This window comes from Rhincodon typus, chromosome 9 (genome assembly GCF_021869965.1).
Source record: "Rhincodon typus isolate 14 chromosome 9, sRhiTyp1.1, whole genome shotgun sequence".
NCBI lineage: Eukaryota > Metazoa > Chordata > Chondrichthyes > Orectolobiformes > Rhincodontidae > Rhincodon > Rhincodon typus.
The window spans coordinates 6,161,920-6,177,665 of record NC_063340.1 but is presented as its reverse complement, the minus strand read 5'-3'; the positions used below and the strand labels follow the sequence as shown (position 1 = coordinate 6,177,665).

Sequence of the window (15,746 nt, the reverse complement as noted above, 5' to 3'; positions counted from 1 at the left end):
AAAATTGTCCACCAGTGATGCACAATACAATATCAGCGAAGAGGCCTTCGATTGCTAAAAGACCTCCAGTTAACATACAAGTTCTCAATTTAATAGCTCAGCCCAAATGGGATATTTCTTTAGCTCACCAGATATTCTAATTGTCAATAACATCGCCTACTTTCAGTGCTGTATATCACAAAAGGGAAAGATGTGAAAATTAGGTCTGCTTCCCTAATATTTACCTCAAGTAAGCATTAGTCTAATTATACCTCTGTCAGTCAATATGAAAAAGTTTCAATGTTGAAATGGATGGCACATGATTCCTAGAATTTGGTTATCGTATTTGAAACCAGCATATAGGACATAATGCCAAAAACTCGTAGAAGAGGCACTTTAACAAAACATTTCATTCTGCACTTATCAGGACAAAAGCAAGAACATCAAATTGCAAACATTTGGATTAACTGAATGCACGACTTTCGAACACCTTAGGATTTCCTGCAACTTATCACTCAAATTACACATCTTTCACAATTGGCTAACAGCTCTGTATTCAGTTTCTTCTCAAGTTTGCTGCCAGAATGTGGCTCGAACACATCCTGTTGGCACCAATCTGATCCACAGCGGCCATCCAGTCAAATAGCTCAATCTGCTTTGTTGCCTTACGAACCTTCGATCCTTGACCCTCCAGTCCTAAGGTAGGCCCTGAACTCAGATCTTCTGGCAGGGATCCAACCATTGTGCCACAGGACCTTGCTTCAAATCTCAGAATATATAAATAAACCTGGAAAATATTTTAACGTGTTCAACCGAGATGGCACGATACAGTGCATTGGAAACATTTAACCCTTATTTAACCATGGCATGAAAATCTAATGGAAAAGTATTTTGATGATACACCTTGGCCAATTACACAAACATGACTGAATACATGAGTGCAGTAACGCTGGAGTAACTGAAGTGTAAAACATTGATATACATACAGATCAAAAAATGCAGGGCCTCTGGTGACAATTAATTAGAAGAGAGCAGGTTAAAATAGTTTGTTTACAAAATTAAGCATTCAAAAAAAAAATTAGCATTTTGACACCCCCCCACCATATTGTTCTAACACAACAACATTTTGACCTCTCTTCCCCACCACCCTTCCTTTACCCCAAAATATTGTTCTAACAGGACATTTTAACCCCCTATATTATTGTAGCAGTACATTTTTCCATGGGGCACAGCAAAGTATTGGTTTAACAGGACAGGTTCCCGTTTTTACACAATAATTTCATTGGATAGTGGCAAGTACTGAAAGCACCCCCATTATCAGAAGTAATGAAGCCACATCTTTTTAAAAATCTTGTTGCTTTTAGAGAAACGCACCAGGTCAGTTTATTGTCTATTAATTGAACATCTTTTAACTGACGTATTGCTATGCGACATCACTTAAATGCAGCTTGACACTGCGAAAACCATTGATTTACCAACAAAATGTTGACTGCAATACAAGGAAGTGCTCATGACCATATATATATTTCTTTCTAACATTATTACATATTGATAAAGAGCACCAGTTGGTATTCATTTCAAATGAGGGGTTGGGGGGGTTAAATATATACATAATGTGTCAAAAAATCCATGTATAATAGTTATTTCTCAAATTTTAATTTAAGGCAATTTTAGAAAGGGATGATAAAACAATGTGTTATAATTATATTATAAAACACACAGTTGGGATTAAATATCTTTGAAAAATCAATCATCCAGGCTCCGAAGTCTTTTCTGTGGAATCTTGTGCGTAAAAAAACCATTGTTGGTGATATATGGAACTAATGAAAAAGTGCTTCAGGAGGCGTAGACTGGCATCACTCATGGTGCATCCGCTTCTGAGCACTGCATAAACAGAAATGTTAACATCACAGATTAACACCGTACAGTTGTAAAGCAGATTTGTACAAATTAACTTATTGGTTGTTTTCCTGGAATTAATTCACTTCTAAGATAAGACCCCCTACCACCCTAATATATACAGACAGACACAATCAATCCTCCTCGCCTCAGACTGCACTTTCGAACTTTATGTATTAATCAAGGTGAAGGTCATCAGCTGTGGAGCTGGAATACTGTGTCCTTTCAATTTGGCCACCCAGTCATGACCAGGGCCAAATACGTCTGGGTAAATGGGATTTGAGCATCTACACTGCAGCTGGAATCACAAAGGCATCAGGTCCACAGTTATAATCTGTGTGACTCAATTCACAAATACTATTCACGAGTACAATTTCATTATTTAAGAAACATTTAGACAGGTACATGGATGGGATAGGTATGGAGGGATATAGACCAAACGCAGGCAAATGGGATTAGTTTAAATATGAAAAATAAATATGAAAACTGGGTGGTACGGGCATGTTGGGCAGAAGGGCCTGTTTCCATGTTGTAAACCTCTATGACTCTGGAATCCCAAATAGCACACAGACAGACACAGATCTCACTTTAGTCTACTTTGTCCAATCGCTGAAGAATTTCTCCAGTGCTAGGGTGAACCATACAACCTCACTAAGGTTAACCGTTGTGTTCCATTGATGACAAGTTTGAAGGCACCCAGCAATGAGCAGAAACAGCAGACACATGGGTCCAAATGATAGGATGGTTCATACCAACCATGTGCCCTTGACCCCCTCAGGACAGACCCACCAGTCAAAAGGTAGGAGACAGACTGAAGCCAGTTTGTTTGTTGTCGAAAAGAATTAAGAACAGGCTAAAGTTTGACCATGTTAAAAATTTCTTCATTACACAAGCCACACAAGATAGGTTTGCTACAGCACTCCGAATATAATGAATAACCTTACACTGCCAGATGAACGGCAAGATGATGCTGTGTTAAGAATTAAACACCTCCTCCTGAACTGAGCAGTAGTGGAACACATGGATTCTCCCATTTTACTAGACACAAGAGACTAACCAACAGTTTTGGTAGAATCTAAAATTAAACATACCCAACCAACACAAGGTCAGTTTGGTATGCAAAATACAAGGAAGGTGTGCGAGCACTGGAGGCAGAGTATGGAACCACCAGAAATTTAGTGCCAAGAGATGAAGACTGGGGAAATACTCAAAATCTATCACCCTGGAAGAAAGCACTTGAGCTCATCACAAAGTATAAAAACAGTGAATGGGATGGACAAGAATATTACTGCACACTGAATTGCCGGAAGAGGTCAAATTACATTCAAATTTAATAATGGACATGAGAAAACGTCTGCCCTAAAACCTGGATCTATTTAAAACAGCACCTGACTAATATAAAGCCAAGTGACTTCCTTACACATTACATAGAACTTAACACGAACAGTACCCTGGATTGTTCATCTACAATAAAGCAATATATGAAGGAAGTGTAGAAATGTAACTATTCTAATAACTAAATAAAATAAAGTAGGAATCTAAAACATAGGGACAGAGTCTCATGATAAAACAATAGTGAAATAATTTCTCCAAAGGATTGTGAATCTTTGGAATTCTCTACCTGAGAGGGTTGTGAATGCTCCATCGTTGAACATATTTATAGGATGGGATAGCAAGTTTTTTTGGTCTCTCAGGGAATATAGGAAGTGGGTGGAAAATGCAGTTGAAACTCAAGATCAGCCATGGCCATAGTGAACTGCAGAGCAGGCTTAAGGGGCCGAACAGTCTATTCCTGTGCTTGCTTCTGGAAAACTTGCTAACTTCATCAAATTACTTTCCTTGTGCAGCAGAAGGCAGCTGCTAAAGAAACCATGCCAAACAGTGAGTTTAAGGACAAGGGTTGTAAAACAGGTTTGAACTAATCTTGCATGCACTCTCTGATTTTAGCTTTTACATCCACTACTCTACCCCAGTATTTAATGGCCAGAATATTCCAAAAATAGGAAATACTTTGAGGATAAAGGGAGATCAATGGCAATTGTGTTAATGGCTCCTCAATTATGCTTTTATTCCTGCAGTCATTTGATAGTTATATAATCATGAATGCTTCTCAAAATGCACTACTCAGTGTGAACTAAGTTGATGCAAGTTTAACCCTCTTCTCTAATTCACATACATAGATTCAGGCTATGCACAGGAGCTCACTGAAAGCTGACTCTTAACTGACTTAATAATGACTCATAACTCCCAAAGGCAAGCCAAGGTGGCAGAGCATTTACTGTGTCACCCAAACTTGTTTTCATAAACAGCAGGACTTACTTGTGCTTGATCAGCCGACATCCCTGAATGATCTGTGCACTTTCATTCGTGAAGTGACAGGCAAACAAGAGCCAATTTCTGGGCTGTACCTTGTATGCAAACCGCATAAAGAGCAAAGAGTAGCAACACAATGCTGTGGGAGAGAATACACGCAGGTCATTTTGTAAGAAGGGCACTCAGTAGGAAAAATTTTGCTAAACCCATAAAAAGGTGACAACATGACCAAGGTTAGACCAAACAGCAACAGTGCAGCAAATGCAACACTTATTTATTTACATCACACCAAACAAAGTACAAGATAAAGGGCCAGGTGTATTTAAAGTTAGGAGTAGTCTGCAAAAGTAATGGACAGATGACTTAAATATCAGCTCATCGTGAAGTTCAAAAGCTGCATCAACCTGCTCAAGCATTTTCAATAATGTCCTGAATCCAAGAAAACATGTAGACCAGAGAATTGTTATCAAAAGCTAAGTATTCAGTGCATTGAGTATGGAAGTTGGGAGGTCATGTTGCAGCTGTACAGGACATTGGTTAGGCCATTTTTGCAGCACTGTGTTCAATTCTGATCTCCCTGCTACAGGACGTTGTGAAGCTTGAAAGGGTTCAGAAAAGATTTACAAGGATGTTGCCAGGGTTGGAGGGTTTGAACCATAGGGAGAGGCTGAATAGGCTGGGGCTATATTCCCTGGAGCGTTGGAGGCTGAGGAGTGACCTTATAGAAGCTTATGAAATCATGACGGGCATTGATAGGGTGAATAGCCAAGGTCTTTTTCCCAGGATACGGAAGTACAAACTAGAGGGCATAGGTTTAAGGTGAGAGGGGAAAGATTTAAAAGGTACCTGAGGGGCAACCTTTTCATGCAGAGAGGTGCGCGTGTATGAAACAAGCTGTCAAAGGAGGAGGTGGAAGCCGAACACTTACAAGATTTAAAAGCCACCTGGATGGGTACATGAATAGGAAGGGTTGAGAGAGATACAGGCCAAATACTGACAATGGGACTACATCAGTTTATGATATCTGGCCAGCACAGACACGTTGGACCAAAGGATCTGTTTCTATGCCGGATAACTCTATGACACTATTCAGGATTCATCTGCAAAAGTTAAAAAGTGTGGAATACAGAAATTCAAGCAATTAAAAAGGAAAAGGAAAGGAACAGCACACAGAGCTCCAGACATTTTTTATATAAACCCACTGTAGGCATTCACACATAAATGGGGATCTTAGCCTCAATTCCAGATATTGGCAATGGTTACTGAATGGAAAACTATGTGGGACTTGCAGAAAAAAATCTTAGAATATGGAGTAATAATCCAAAAAGGCACAGAAAAAAATTAAATATTAATGGGGGGAGATTTGGTTAACTCTCTGACTCCAGCTCAAAATGGTACGCCAGAAAGGATTTTTATGTCCAAAATGTCCAAAACTAACAACAATATTTCAACAAATAGCCTCATCAACTGTTAATAAAATGAATTGCTGCTAATTGGATAAATGAAAAATAGGTAAAGAAAGATGGCTATTTTGCAAAACCGTTGTAAGGGACATAACTCATGGCAAAATAAGAAGCTGATCACAGGATCAGAGAATTGTTACAGCATGGAAGGCCATTTGATCAATTGTATCAGTGCTGGATTGCCCAATTCACATCCAGGCTCCCCATTTCTCATTTTTCAGGTCACCTCTAATCCTTCTACCAACCAATAGATGTAGCTTGAACCAAGGCAACAAAAGAAAATAACACAAATACCACTTATACAATGTCTACTGATAGGTAGGGAATAAACAAACTTGTCGGATATTATGCTCAGTTCAGTAATGACAAAGATAAGTGTATCGATACAGTTTAAAGGTATCTAAAGATCAGTAAACCTCTTGGGAGTGCAGACTATAATCAATGTTCCAATCAATGAAGCAGCAAACAAAACATTACCTCACTCATTTTAATGGGATGTAGAGAACTGAGGTCCATCTGAATTACTAGTGCAGTTTAATATAGGTAACATGAATGGAGAAAACACGACAGCCAATCTATTCAGTGAGTTATTATACCATTTCTAGAGTGTAGTGAAAGAATAGTATGCACAAATACAATTTACTTTTAATTGATTTTTTTTAAAAGACAAATCTGCACATGCTGAGAAGTAGTATTTAAATGAATGGCAACCATTTACTTGCCTTGATGAGAGGGGTTTATGGGCTATTGCAACAATGGTTGTGTATCTACTTCTGGGCCAGAAGGTCTGAATTTAAAGTCCCACAAGCCCGAGATAGGGAAAAACATGTCCAATATGTTGACTAAAAACAGTTAAAAATGACACTGGCACATCTAGAAACTTGCATGTGTACAGATGCACTTGATTACAAAGGGAACACTGGCGTGTCAAGGAAGCAAAGTCACCATGGAGTGCAGTGAAACAGTGCTACTTCCTCAAGAAAAAAAAATCAGCACAAAATTAAACGGATCAATTTTCCCATGCCACCTGGTCATCAGTTAGTCTGGCTCTTGTAGAGAGACAGCCTCAAATCCTAGCTCCCTGCAGGGAAACAGAGAGATCATAAAGCATCCAGAAGACCGTTTGTAGATTTAGAATTTCACTACATTTCTGAATATCTTCCTTTTTTTCCCCCGATATGTACAAGTTTAAACAGACCAAGTCTTGGATAGCTCCCTTGGAACCACTGACTCATCATTAAACAAGGTACAAGTTGAGTAGTTTATCCTGCCTTTCATTCCACACAATGTTCCTATACTTGGGCAACTCTGTAGATTGTGAATTCATTACCTTCAAGTAAGTAGCTAGCTGAGTGTGATTTATTAGGAGATTTGATGTTGCACATTTGCTCAGTGCAACAGCACACAGAGGTTTAAGAAGTCGTGACTCACCAAACGTCATCCTGCCGCTAATAATCTCTGGAGTTTTCTTCATATCATTGAAAGCAGCAATGGGCAGCCCCCAGTTAGCAACAGGGCCCCAAAAATGCTATGAAACAGGAAAAAAATAACAGGAGAGTCAAAATCAAATGACAGCATTCTTCAGTTCCACAATTATAAAAATCTACAGTTCATAAGCAGACTTGCACTTCTTTGAAACAAAGCTATGTCTGTTACAACTCAAGATTCTCAACCTTTCACAGAAAAAAAACAGTATGCTAGCCCAGCAAATTTTACTGCTTTATGTTAATAAAAAGCAAGCAAAAGCCCTCAGGTTCATATGCATGATGGTGGGAAGAAAGGGCAGTGCAACTTGTTACAAGTCAGGGTTTGGGTGAAAGAGATTCAGACAAGCTTACAAAAGGTGAAAGTTGAAACAGTGATCGGTACAAACTTGGAAAAGTCAGATCTAAAAAGTTAAGTTGCATGGGTGAAGGAATAACTTATTTACTTTTCTGATGGTTCAGCCTGAAGTTACCAAAATTAAAGCTGGGTCATTCAGGAGCAAAATCTGGAAACACCACATCACATGAAAAGGTAGTAGTGACATGATCAAAGTTTTGGCAAAGATCTTGTAGCTCGGGTTGTGGGTGAGGTTGTTGACTTGCTCACCAAGCTGGCTTGTTCTTGTTCAGATGTTTCATCACCATGCTAGGTAACATCATCAGTGCAGCCTCCGACGAAACGGTGTTATTCTACTCTGCTTGGAATTTATACCGTTTAGTAGTGACTTGAACTGTTACCTTGAAAGCCTGTCGATGACAGATCAATCATTGCTCTCAACACTCCAATCATTTTTTTCTTGACATTAAAAGATATGGACATAAAATGGGGTTGAGGAGCAGATTGAACTGGTGCAACCAGAATGCAAAAACCCCTACTCTTGTTTGTCTCAAATCCATAGCTCAGTACGCAGAAGTTGAGCCGGTGAGGCTCAGTACCCATTCATGAACTGCCAATGAGTTCATTCACATCACAAAACATGGCCAATGTTGACCAACAAAACACTGCTGTGCATGGATTCATGCAAACCGTTGCTTCAAAATGTTTGCTTGTCATCATGCTACTTGTGCTGGGTAGAGGATGGACAGTGAAGCAGATACAGTTTAAGCCCCTCATTCATCAGATCAGAATATTGAATATTGCCTGGGGTGGAGGGGTGAGTGGAGTCACAGTTGAGAAAATGTACAGCAATCAAAAGTGATTAAACAATGCATTTAAAATTATTCAGACTTACTGTGCTGTTAAATGATCATTCCATATGATGTTTATGTGCAGAGAAAGAAGAAAAAAATAATTAATTTTTTTGTAATGTAAAAATGCTAAGTAATTGTAAATTCTACACTCATTCCAAAATCTGGGCAGTTGGCTGAGGGTGTATACCATGTGTGCCTGAAGCAAGCTTCCATACAACACACTCTTGTAGGATCTGTTTACCTGCAAAGTTCCTAACAGACTCTGCACCCCTCCCTTAATTTTCTTATTCAGGCCATCATTAGGATCATTTTGAAAAGGACAAATGGTTCTGCTCCTCAGCAACTTCAGAAAAACTTATGACTGAGGCAACAGCATCAAGCACCACAGCTCCTTCAAACCTGCTGACTGACAAAAGCAACTCAAGCACGAAATCCAAATTGAAGCTTTTGGTGGCCTGAATTTGCAGGGGTTTGAAAGTCATCTGAACCACAGATTTTTATAAAAACATTTGTGTTCGGAAACCTAGCTTCCACAAACATTGTTTCAAGATGATAATCAATGAAATTAAATTACATTCCAATACAACAAAATTAATGAATGCAAATGTTAATTTATTGATATTCCTGTCCAAAACTCAAATGTAAAACAACAATTTCACTCTTTAAGCAATATAAAACAAATGATCCTTTATTTTGTACACAAACCATATTTCCTTCAGAAAAATAATTAGCTTAAGTGAACTTGATTACCAATAACATTCAGTGCATGCTAACTGCGTTAACCAGGTCAGGGAAATAGGTCAACATTGCCCACGTGAGAACACAATTTAGAATTAGCTTTATGGTCACATGTACTCAAAGGAGTGTAGTGAAAAGTTTACAAGTCGCCACTTAAAGCGCTATCTTAGGTACAAAGGTACAGCTTCTTCAGTTACAAGATTACTTAGTGTAACAACGTCACTAACACATGGCACAATCTTAGCCTTCATAAACCTATTCTGCCAGTCACACATCATGGATAATCTGCCACTTTATCCCCACTATAGTTGAACCGGCTAACAGGACTGGATGCAGCTTGTCAAGACAACAAGGATGTGAAGAGTCAGCTTGGGTGGTATTTATTGAAAGGCGAAAAGCAGGTGCATAGGATGGCATATGACATTAACAATGATGTGTCTCTGCCATTACACAACTACAGTTACTGCACAAACTAACAGCTCATTGTGCAGGGGATCACATATTAGCATGCACAGAGGATCGCGGGGCTAACAGGAAATAGACAGCAAGGATAAATGATCAGAGACAGTAAGAACTGCTGATGCTGGAGTCAGAGATAACACAGTGTGGAGCTGGAGGAGCACAGCAGGCCAGGCAGCACCAGAGGAGTAGGAAAGTTGACGTTTCGGGTCGGGACCCTTGTTCAGAAATGGGGGAGAGGGAAGGGAGCTCCGAAATGAATAGAGAGGAGGGCTGGAGCTGGGAAAGGTAGGTGGGATGGTGATAGGTGAATGCAGGTAGGCAGTGGTGGGGATTGGTCAGTGAGGTGGGAGGAGCACGATAGGTGGGAGAAGATGGGCAGGTTGTGTCAGGTCAAAGAGGCAGAGATGAGAGGGTGGGTTGGTCATGGGATGAGGCCAGAGGTGGGAAGATTTTGAAACTTGTAAAGTCCACATTGAGACCATTGGGCTGTAGGCTCCCGAGGCGGAATATGAGGTGCTGCTCCTCCAGTTTCCAGGTGGCGTAATTGTGACACTGGAGGCGGCCCAGGATAAAATGGCCAATTTCAGGTTGGCAGGATGAAATGAGCAGAGTGCCACAGGAATCAATGGTTCTCCCTCAATATTTATAATCTACATCAATGACTTGGATGAAAGGACCAAACACATAGGAGCTCAATTTACAGATGACACAAAAATAGGTAGGAAAATAAGTTGCAAAAAGATGTCTGCAAAGGGACAAATACAGGTTGAGAACCTGCAAAAAATTGACAGTGTATAACATGAAAAAGCAGGAACTTGTCTACTTCAGCAGCTACAGCAGAAAAGCAGCATATTACAGCAGAATTGAACATTTAACCGTAGACAGAATGCAGAACTCAGAGGTCCAAGGGGATCTGGATGTCCTGATAAATGAATCCCAACAAAATTAGTATCCATGTGCAGCAAATGATTTGGCAAATGGAATCTGAAGAAGGGTCTAGGCCCGAAACATCAGCTTTCCTGCTCCTATGATGCTGCTTGGCCTGCTGTGTTCATCCAGCTCTACACCTTGTTATCTCAGATTTTCCAGCATCTGCAGTTCCTACTATCTCTGGCAAATGGAATGTTAACTTTACTGCAAATATAGTGAAAATACACCAGTTGTACTTGGCATACTCAAAGTGAGAGCACTGTGTGTAGTTTTGGTCTCTTTATTTAAAATAATAAAGAAATTAGCAGCAGTTCAGAGAAGGCTCACCCGACCGATTTCTGGGATAAGGGTTTATCCCACAAGGAAGGGTTAGGCTTGTACCCATTGGAGTTTAGAGGAATAGAGGTGCTCATATTAAATCCTAAGAGCCTGAGGAAAATGGACAGAATGGATGCTAACAGGAGGATTCCTCTTGTAGATCAGACTAAAATTAGGGGACAAATTAAAACTATAGGGTGAGGTTGTTGACTTGCTCACCGAGCTGGCTTGTTTTCGTTCAGACATTTCGTCACCATGCTGGGTGACATCATCAGTGAGGCCTCCGATGAAGCGATGTTATTCTACTCGGCTTGAAATTTTAACTATAAATACTTAAATTATGAATTCCAAGTGGAGCAGAATAACATCGCTTCATTGGAGGCCTCACTGATGATGTCACCTGGCATGGTGATGAAACGTCTGAACAAAAACAAGCCAGCTCGGCGAGCAAGTCAACAACCTCACTCACAACCCAAGCTACAGATCTTTGCCAATACTTTAAAAATAAAGTGTCTTCCATCTAAGACAGAAATGAGGAAGGACTTTCTCAGAGGGTTAGATGCCTTTCGAACTCTCTTCACCAGAAAGCATTGGAGGTAGGACATTGAATAATTTTAAGGCAGAGGTAGATAGATTCTTCACTGTCCAGGGAATCAAAGGGTTACTGGACAGGCAGAAAAGTGGGGTTGAGGCTACAATCTAATCAGTCATAAATTTTATTGAATGGTAGAACAGACTTGAGGGACTGAATGGCTGATTCCTGCTTCTCTCTTACATTTTCTAAATTCCTTCAAACACTTTGTACTTTTTTCAATCAGGCTAAAGAACAATGTTTTTACATGAAAGCAAACCCGACTACCATCGTAACAAAAGCTTCTAGCATTGCTCGCTATATGGGAGACTGCCCAAAGTGCTGTGTAAAAGGGCAAGGAGGAACCTCGAGGAGGATATGCCAAGAATTATTGTCACAACAAGCAAGAGGGATCACATTCTCCAATTCACCGTTTGCAACACGACAGATGAATCCAAACTCGGAGTGCGATCAAAACCTTCAGTCTGCAACCTGAGCATCTCTGCCTGCGCTTTCCATTAAATTATATACCCAGATTTAGAATGGAAATCGTTGACGTAAACTTGCCACCGTGTAACAGAAATACCCCATTGCACAGAGGGCACTGGGATAAATGATGGAAATATTAAAAATTCACACAAAAGGGATGATTCTAAAGCAGGGATTGAATTACATTTGCTCATCCCACTCCAGTCGTGCCTCACCATGTGTGAATTGCTATTTTGAATATTCCCGATTCTCTTGCGTGGTAGCGAAAAAATTTCAGCACCACTTTGCAACATACACCAACATGTCACTGGATTGACCGAATGGATAAATGATTTAGGTTCCCCTCAAAAAAAAAAGTGGTTGTCCAAGATTTTAATTGGACATGGGCCAGATAGTGCGTAAAGCATGAGATTCAATGAGGAATACCTTACAACTTCATGCTAAACCAAGCAACTGTACAGTTAAATTCTCTGGCACTGGTTCAGATGTCATATGACAAGCCAGCTTTGTTTGGATCTTTCCCCACTCTCTGGTGTCAGAAAACAAATACTTGAGACTTCAGCATAGTGCACACAACTCTCACTGGCCCATCACCAAACAAGATGTCATAACTATGTTCCAGCCCTCTTTAGATACAAGTACTTTTGAAACAAGTGAATGCATGCTATTAGCTACACTACTGGCAAAGAACTAAAGTCACCAACTCTTAAAATAGATTGAGATTACTTATTAAAGGCAATGACACTTTAACAACCTAGTACTGAGTTCTCCATAAAGATTTTATCTTGTGTAACACTTCTCACACTGCACTCATTCAGCTATGTGAGTCACCAAAGTTCATTTCCCAAGAAATTACACATTTACAGAATTAACAATGTTCAAATTTATAAACAAAATTATAACAATCCCCAGGATTACCAATGCAGTCCAACAGTCCACTGATGATGATCAAACAGTGCGAAGAGTGCTATCAACAAGTTCAAACCATCAAAAGCCCCGTGTTGGTGGAATATACTCTGGGAACTGCAGACTACATTTACTGCAAAGTCAGCCCATTTAAATTATCCTGGATTCATGTTAAATTGCTACTTTGATGTGCTACTCACACAATTTAGTTCAAAACCCTTTAAACTGAAAATAACTACAGCAAATATAGTAGGAACTGCAGATGCTGGAGAATCCGAGACAACAAGGTGCAGGGCTGGATGAACACAGCAGGCCAAGCAGCATCATAGGAGCGGAGAGGCTGACGTTTCGGGCCTAGACCCTTCATCAGAAAATAACTACAGCAAACTTTGTTTTAACCAACATGTTATGAACAGGCAAAAATTAAATACCTGAAATACAAGTTTACTGTATTAGCATGATTTCCGTGATGCCTCAGTAGCCAGGAGGGTGAGAAGGCTCTCTACCGATAGTTTTATTTTAGGCAAAGTTGCAATATTATTTAAGTGATTTAAGTAAATAAAGTTTAACAGTGATGTTTATACTCCTTGCATTATATTTCTATTACTTAAGTGTATTTTTTACATGGATTATGTGGACCTCTTGATCAACTGGCACAATCCTGGCCCCATAGGTGCTGGTTAATAAAACATTTGATGTGTATACCATTCAGAAGCAAAATGGTGTGGTGATAGTGTTACTACTGAACCAGAGGGGCCAGGTTCAAGACCCACCTGTTCCAGAGGTGTGTCATATCGTAGCTTGAACAAGTTGATTTAAAAAATCTATACGTTTCAGAACACAATAAGTGGTGTACAAGTCATTTGTAAACTTTGATAAATGTCAAGCCTTTGTACAAGTCAGTGTAAGCCATATCTGACAAATGATCAAGCGCAAGAGACATTGGTGCTCCACAACCTGTATAGATACAAACATGAAGGTTTATACAAAAGAACAAATTTAATCTGCACACTCTGTGGTTGATGACCAACAAATGTAATTACTGGAAAAGCGACAGTGAGGAATTATACTATCAACATTGCTCAAGGCAATCGGAAAATAGGCTGCAGATAAAGGCCTCACTGCAGTTTTATTATTAATTCCAACTCTTTGAAACATTTGTCAGGTAAAACAGGTTTTCAGAATGCAAAGTGCATGACCACCCACAGCCAAATTCAGTTCAAATACGAGGCAAGACACCTATTGTGTGCATTTAAACGTTTTTTTAAAAAGATGCGTACAATAACCACTCAAACCTTTTCAAATTTATCTTTTCAGAATAACTGTCACTGGTGAAATGATTTTCTAATAGTCACTGAGTTATAAAGCATGGAAACAGGCCTGACGGTCCAACTTGTCCTTGCCAACCAGATAGCCTAAACTGATGTAGTTCCATTTGCCAGCATTTGGCCCATATCCCTCCAAACTCTTCCTATTCATATACCCATCCAGATGCCTTTTAAATGTTGTAATTGTACCAGCTTCCACTAATTCATTCCATAGACACACCAATCTCCGCATGAAAATGTTGCCCATTAAGTCGTTTTGAATCATTCCCTTCTCACCTTAAGCCTTTGCCCTCCAGTTTTGGACTCCCCCACCCCAGGGGAAAGACCTTGGCTATTCACACTATCCATGCCCCTCATGATTTTATAAGCTTCTATAAGGTCACCCCTCAGCCTCTTTCAGATAGCAGCTATAAAATTAGCTCAAAGTCACCGCACTAAAGCCACAGAAATATTTGAATCACGCGTTCAAAAATAAAAAGGGATCAGTTCAAATTATACTCTTGAGCACGTGCAACTGTATTCAGAGAATTGGACAAAAGGTTACTACCATGAATCGATAGGATTATACGCACAACCACCACCGAGGTGGGGTGAGTAACAAAGGGCTGGAGAAGAATGGATTAAAATTGAGAATAAGCAGAACTATTTTCCAGAAATATTTCCCATGTTATCATTATCAACCCTGTTATCAAGTGGATATGAATCTCCAAAAGTAACTTGGCAACAGGGATAGATTCATGACATGTTTGGATCGGAGAGGAAATGAGGAATATATTCCATGGGAGAAAGTCAAAGTAACAGCACAGAACTTGTGAGCGTTGAGGATACTGCACACTGCCAGTTGTTCATAGCAACAACTCAGCCCCTGATTTGTTTACATCATTGAGAAATTGAGCCACTGTTTAAAAGTTTTGAATTCAGACAAGCTGCAGGAGTATGACATTAAACAGAGCGTAACACATAGAAACAGGTGATTTACCCGACGGGCCTGTGCTGGTCTTTCAGCTCCCCATGAACCTCCTCCCAACTCCATCAACACACATCCATTTCTCCCAAAATCTAATACACTTTCCTGCGAAATTAATTAATCAGCATGTTCCAACCATTAATGAACTTTCTCACAACATTAAAAGGAGCCTCTGGATGAGTGCTTAAAATGCCAGGGCATAGTAGGCTATGGGTCAAGTGTAGGCAAATGGGATTGACGTGGTTTGGTTTGTTGGTCTGCATAGAAACAGTGGGCCAAAGGGCCTGTTTCTATACGGCATACCTCTACGAATTAACTGCTAACGTATTCCCACCATTCCCTGTGGTAGTGAGGTACACAGACCCACTCGGTGGATTGCTGTCACCACTTGCTCTCTTCCCCCACAACCCTTCCCCACCCCAATCCCATTTTCCCCCACAACCCTTCCCCACCCCAATCCCATTTTCCCCCACAACCCTTCCCCACCCCAATCCCATTTTCCCCCACAACCCTTCCCCACCCCAATCCCATTTTCCCCCACAACCCTTCCCCACCCCAATCCCATTTTCCCCCACAACCCTTCCCCACCCCAATCCCATTTTCCCCCACAACCCTTCCCCACCCCAATCCCATTTTCCCCCACAACCCTTCCCCACCCCAATCCCATTTTCCCCCACAACCCTTCCCCACCCCAATCCCATTTTCCCC

At 40.3% G+C, this 15,746-nt stretch overlaps 1 protein-coding gene across 1 annotated transcript in view; it reads right to left on the bottom strand.

Annotated features, from left to right (window-relative positions):
- Positions 1 to 1,333: 1,333 nt before the first annotated feature.
- Positions 1,334 to 15,746, bottom strand: part of mpc1 (mitochondrial pyruvate carrier 1) — a 15,177-nt gene continuing 764 nt past the window's right edge. The window contains exons 2-5 of the mRNA XM_020523062.2: positions 8,371 to 8,374; positions 7,086 to 7,182; positions 4,198 to 4,330; positions 1,334 to 1,863 (exon numbers count right to left, since the gene is read on the bottom strand). Of these exons, the coding sequence (XP_020378651.2) occupies positions 1,836 to 1,863; positions 4,198 to 4,330; positions 7,086 to 7,182; positions 8,371 to 8,374 (262 nt within the window). The 3' untranslated portion in view covers positions 1,334 to 1,835. The remainder of the gene's footprint in view (positions 1,864 to 4,197; positions 4,331 to 7,085; positions 7,183 to 8,370; positions 8,375 to 15,746) is intronic.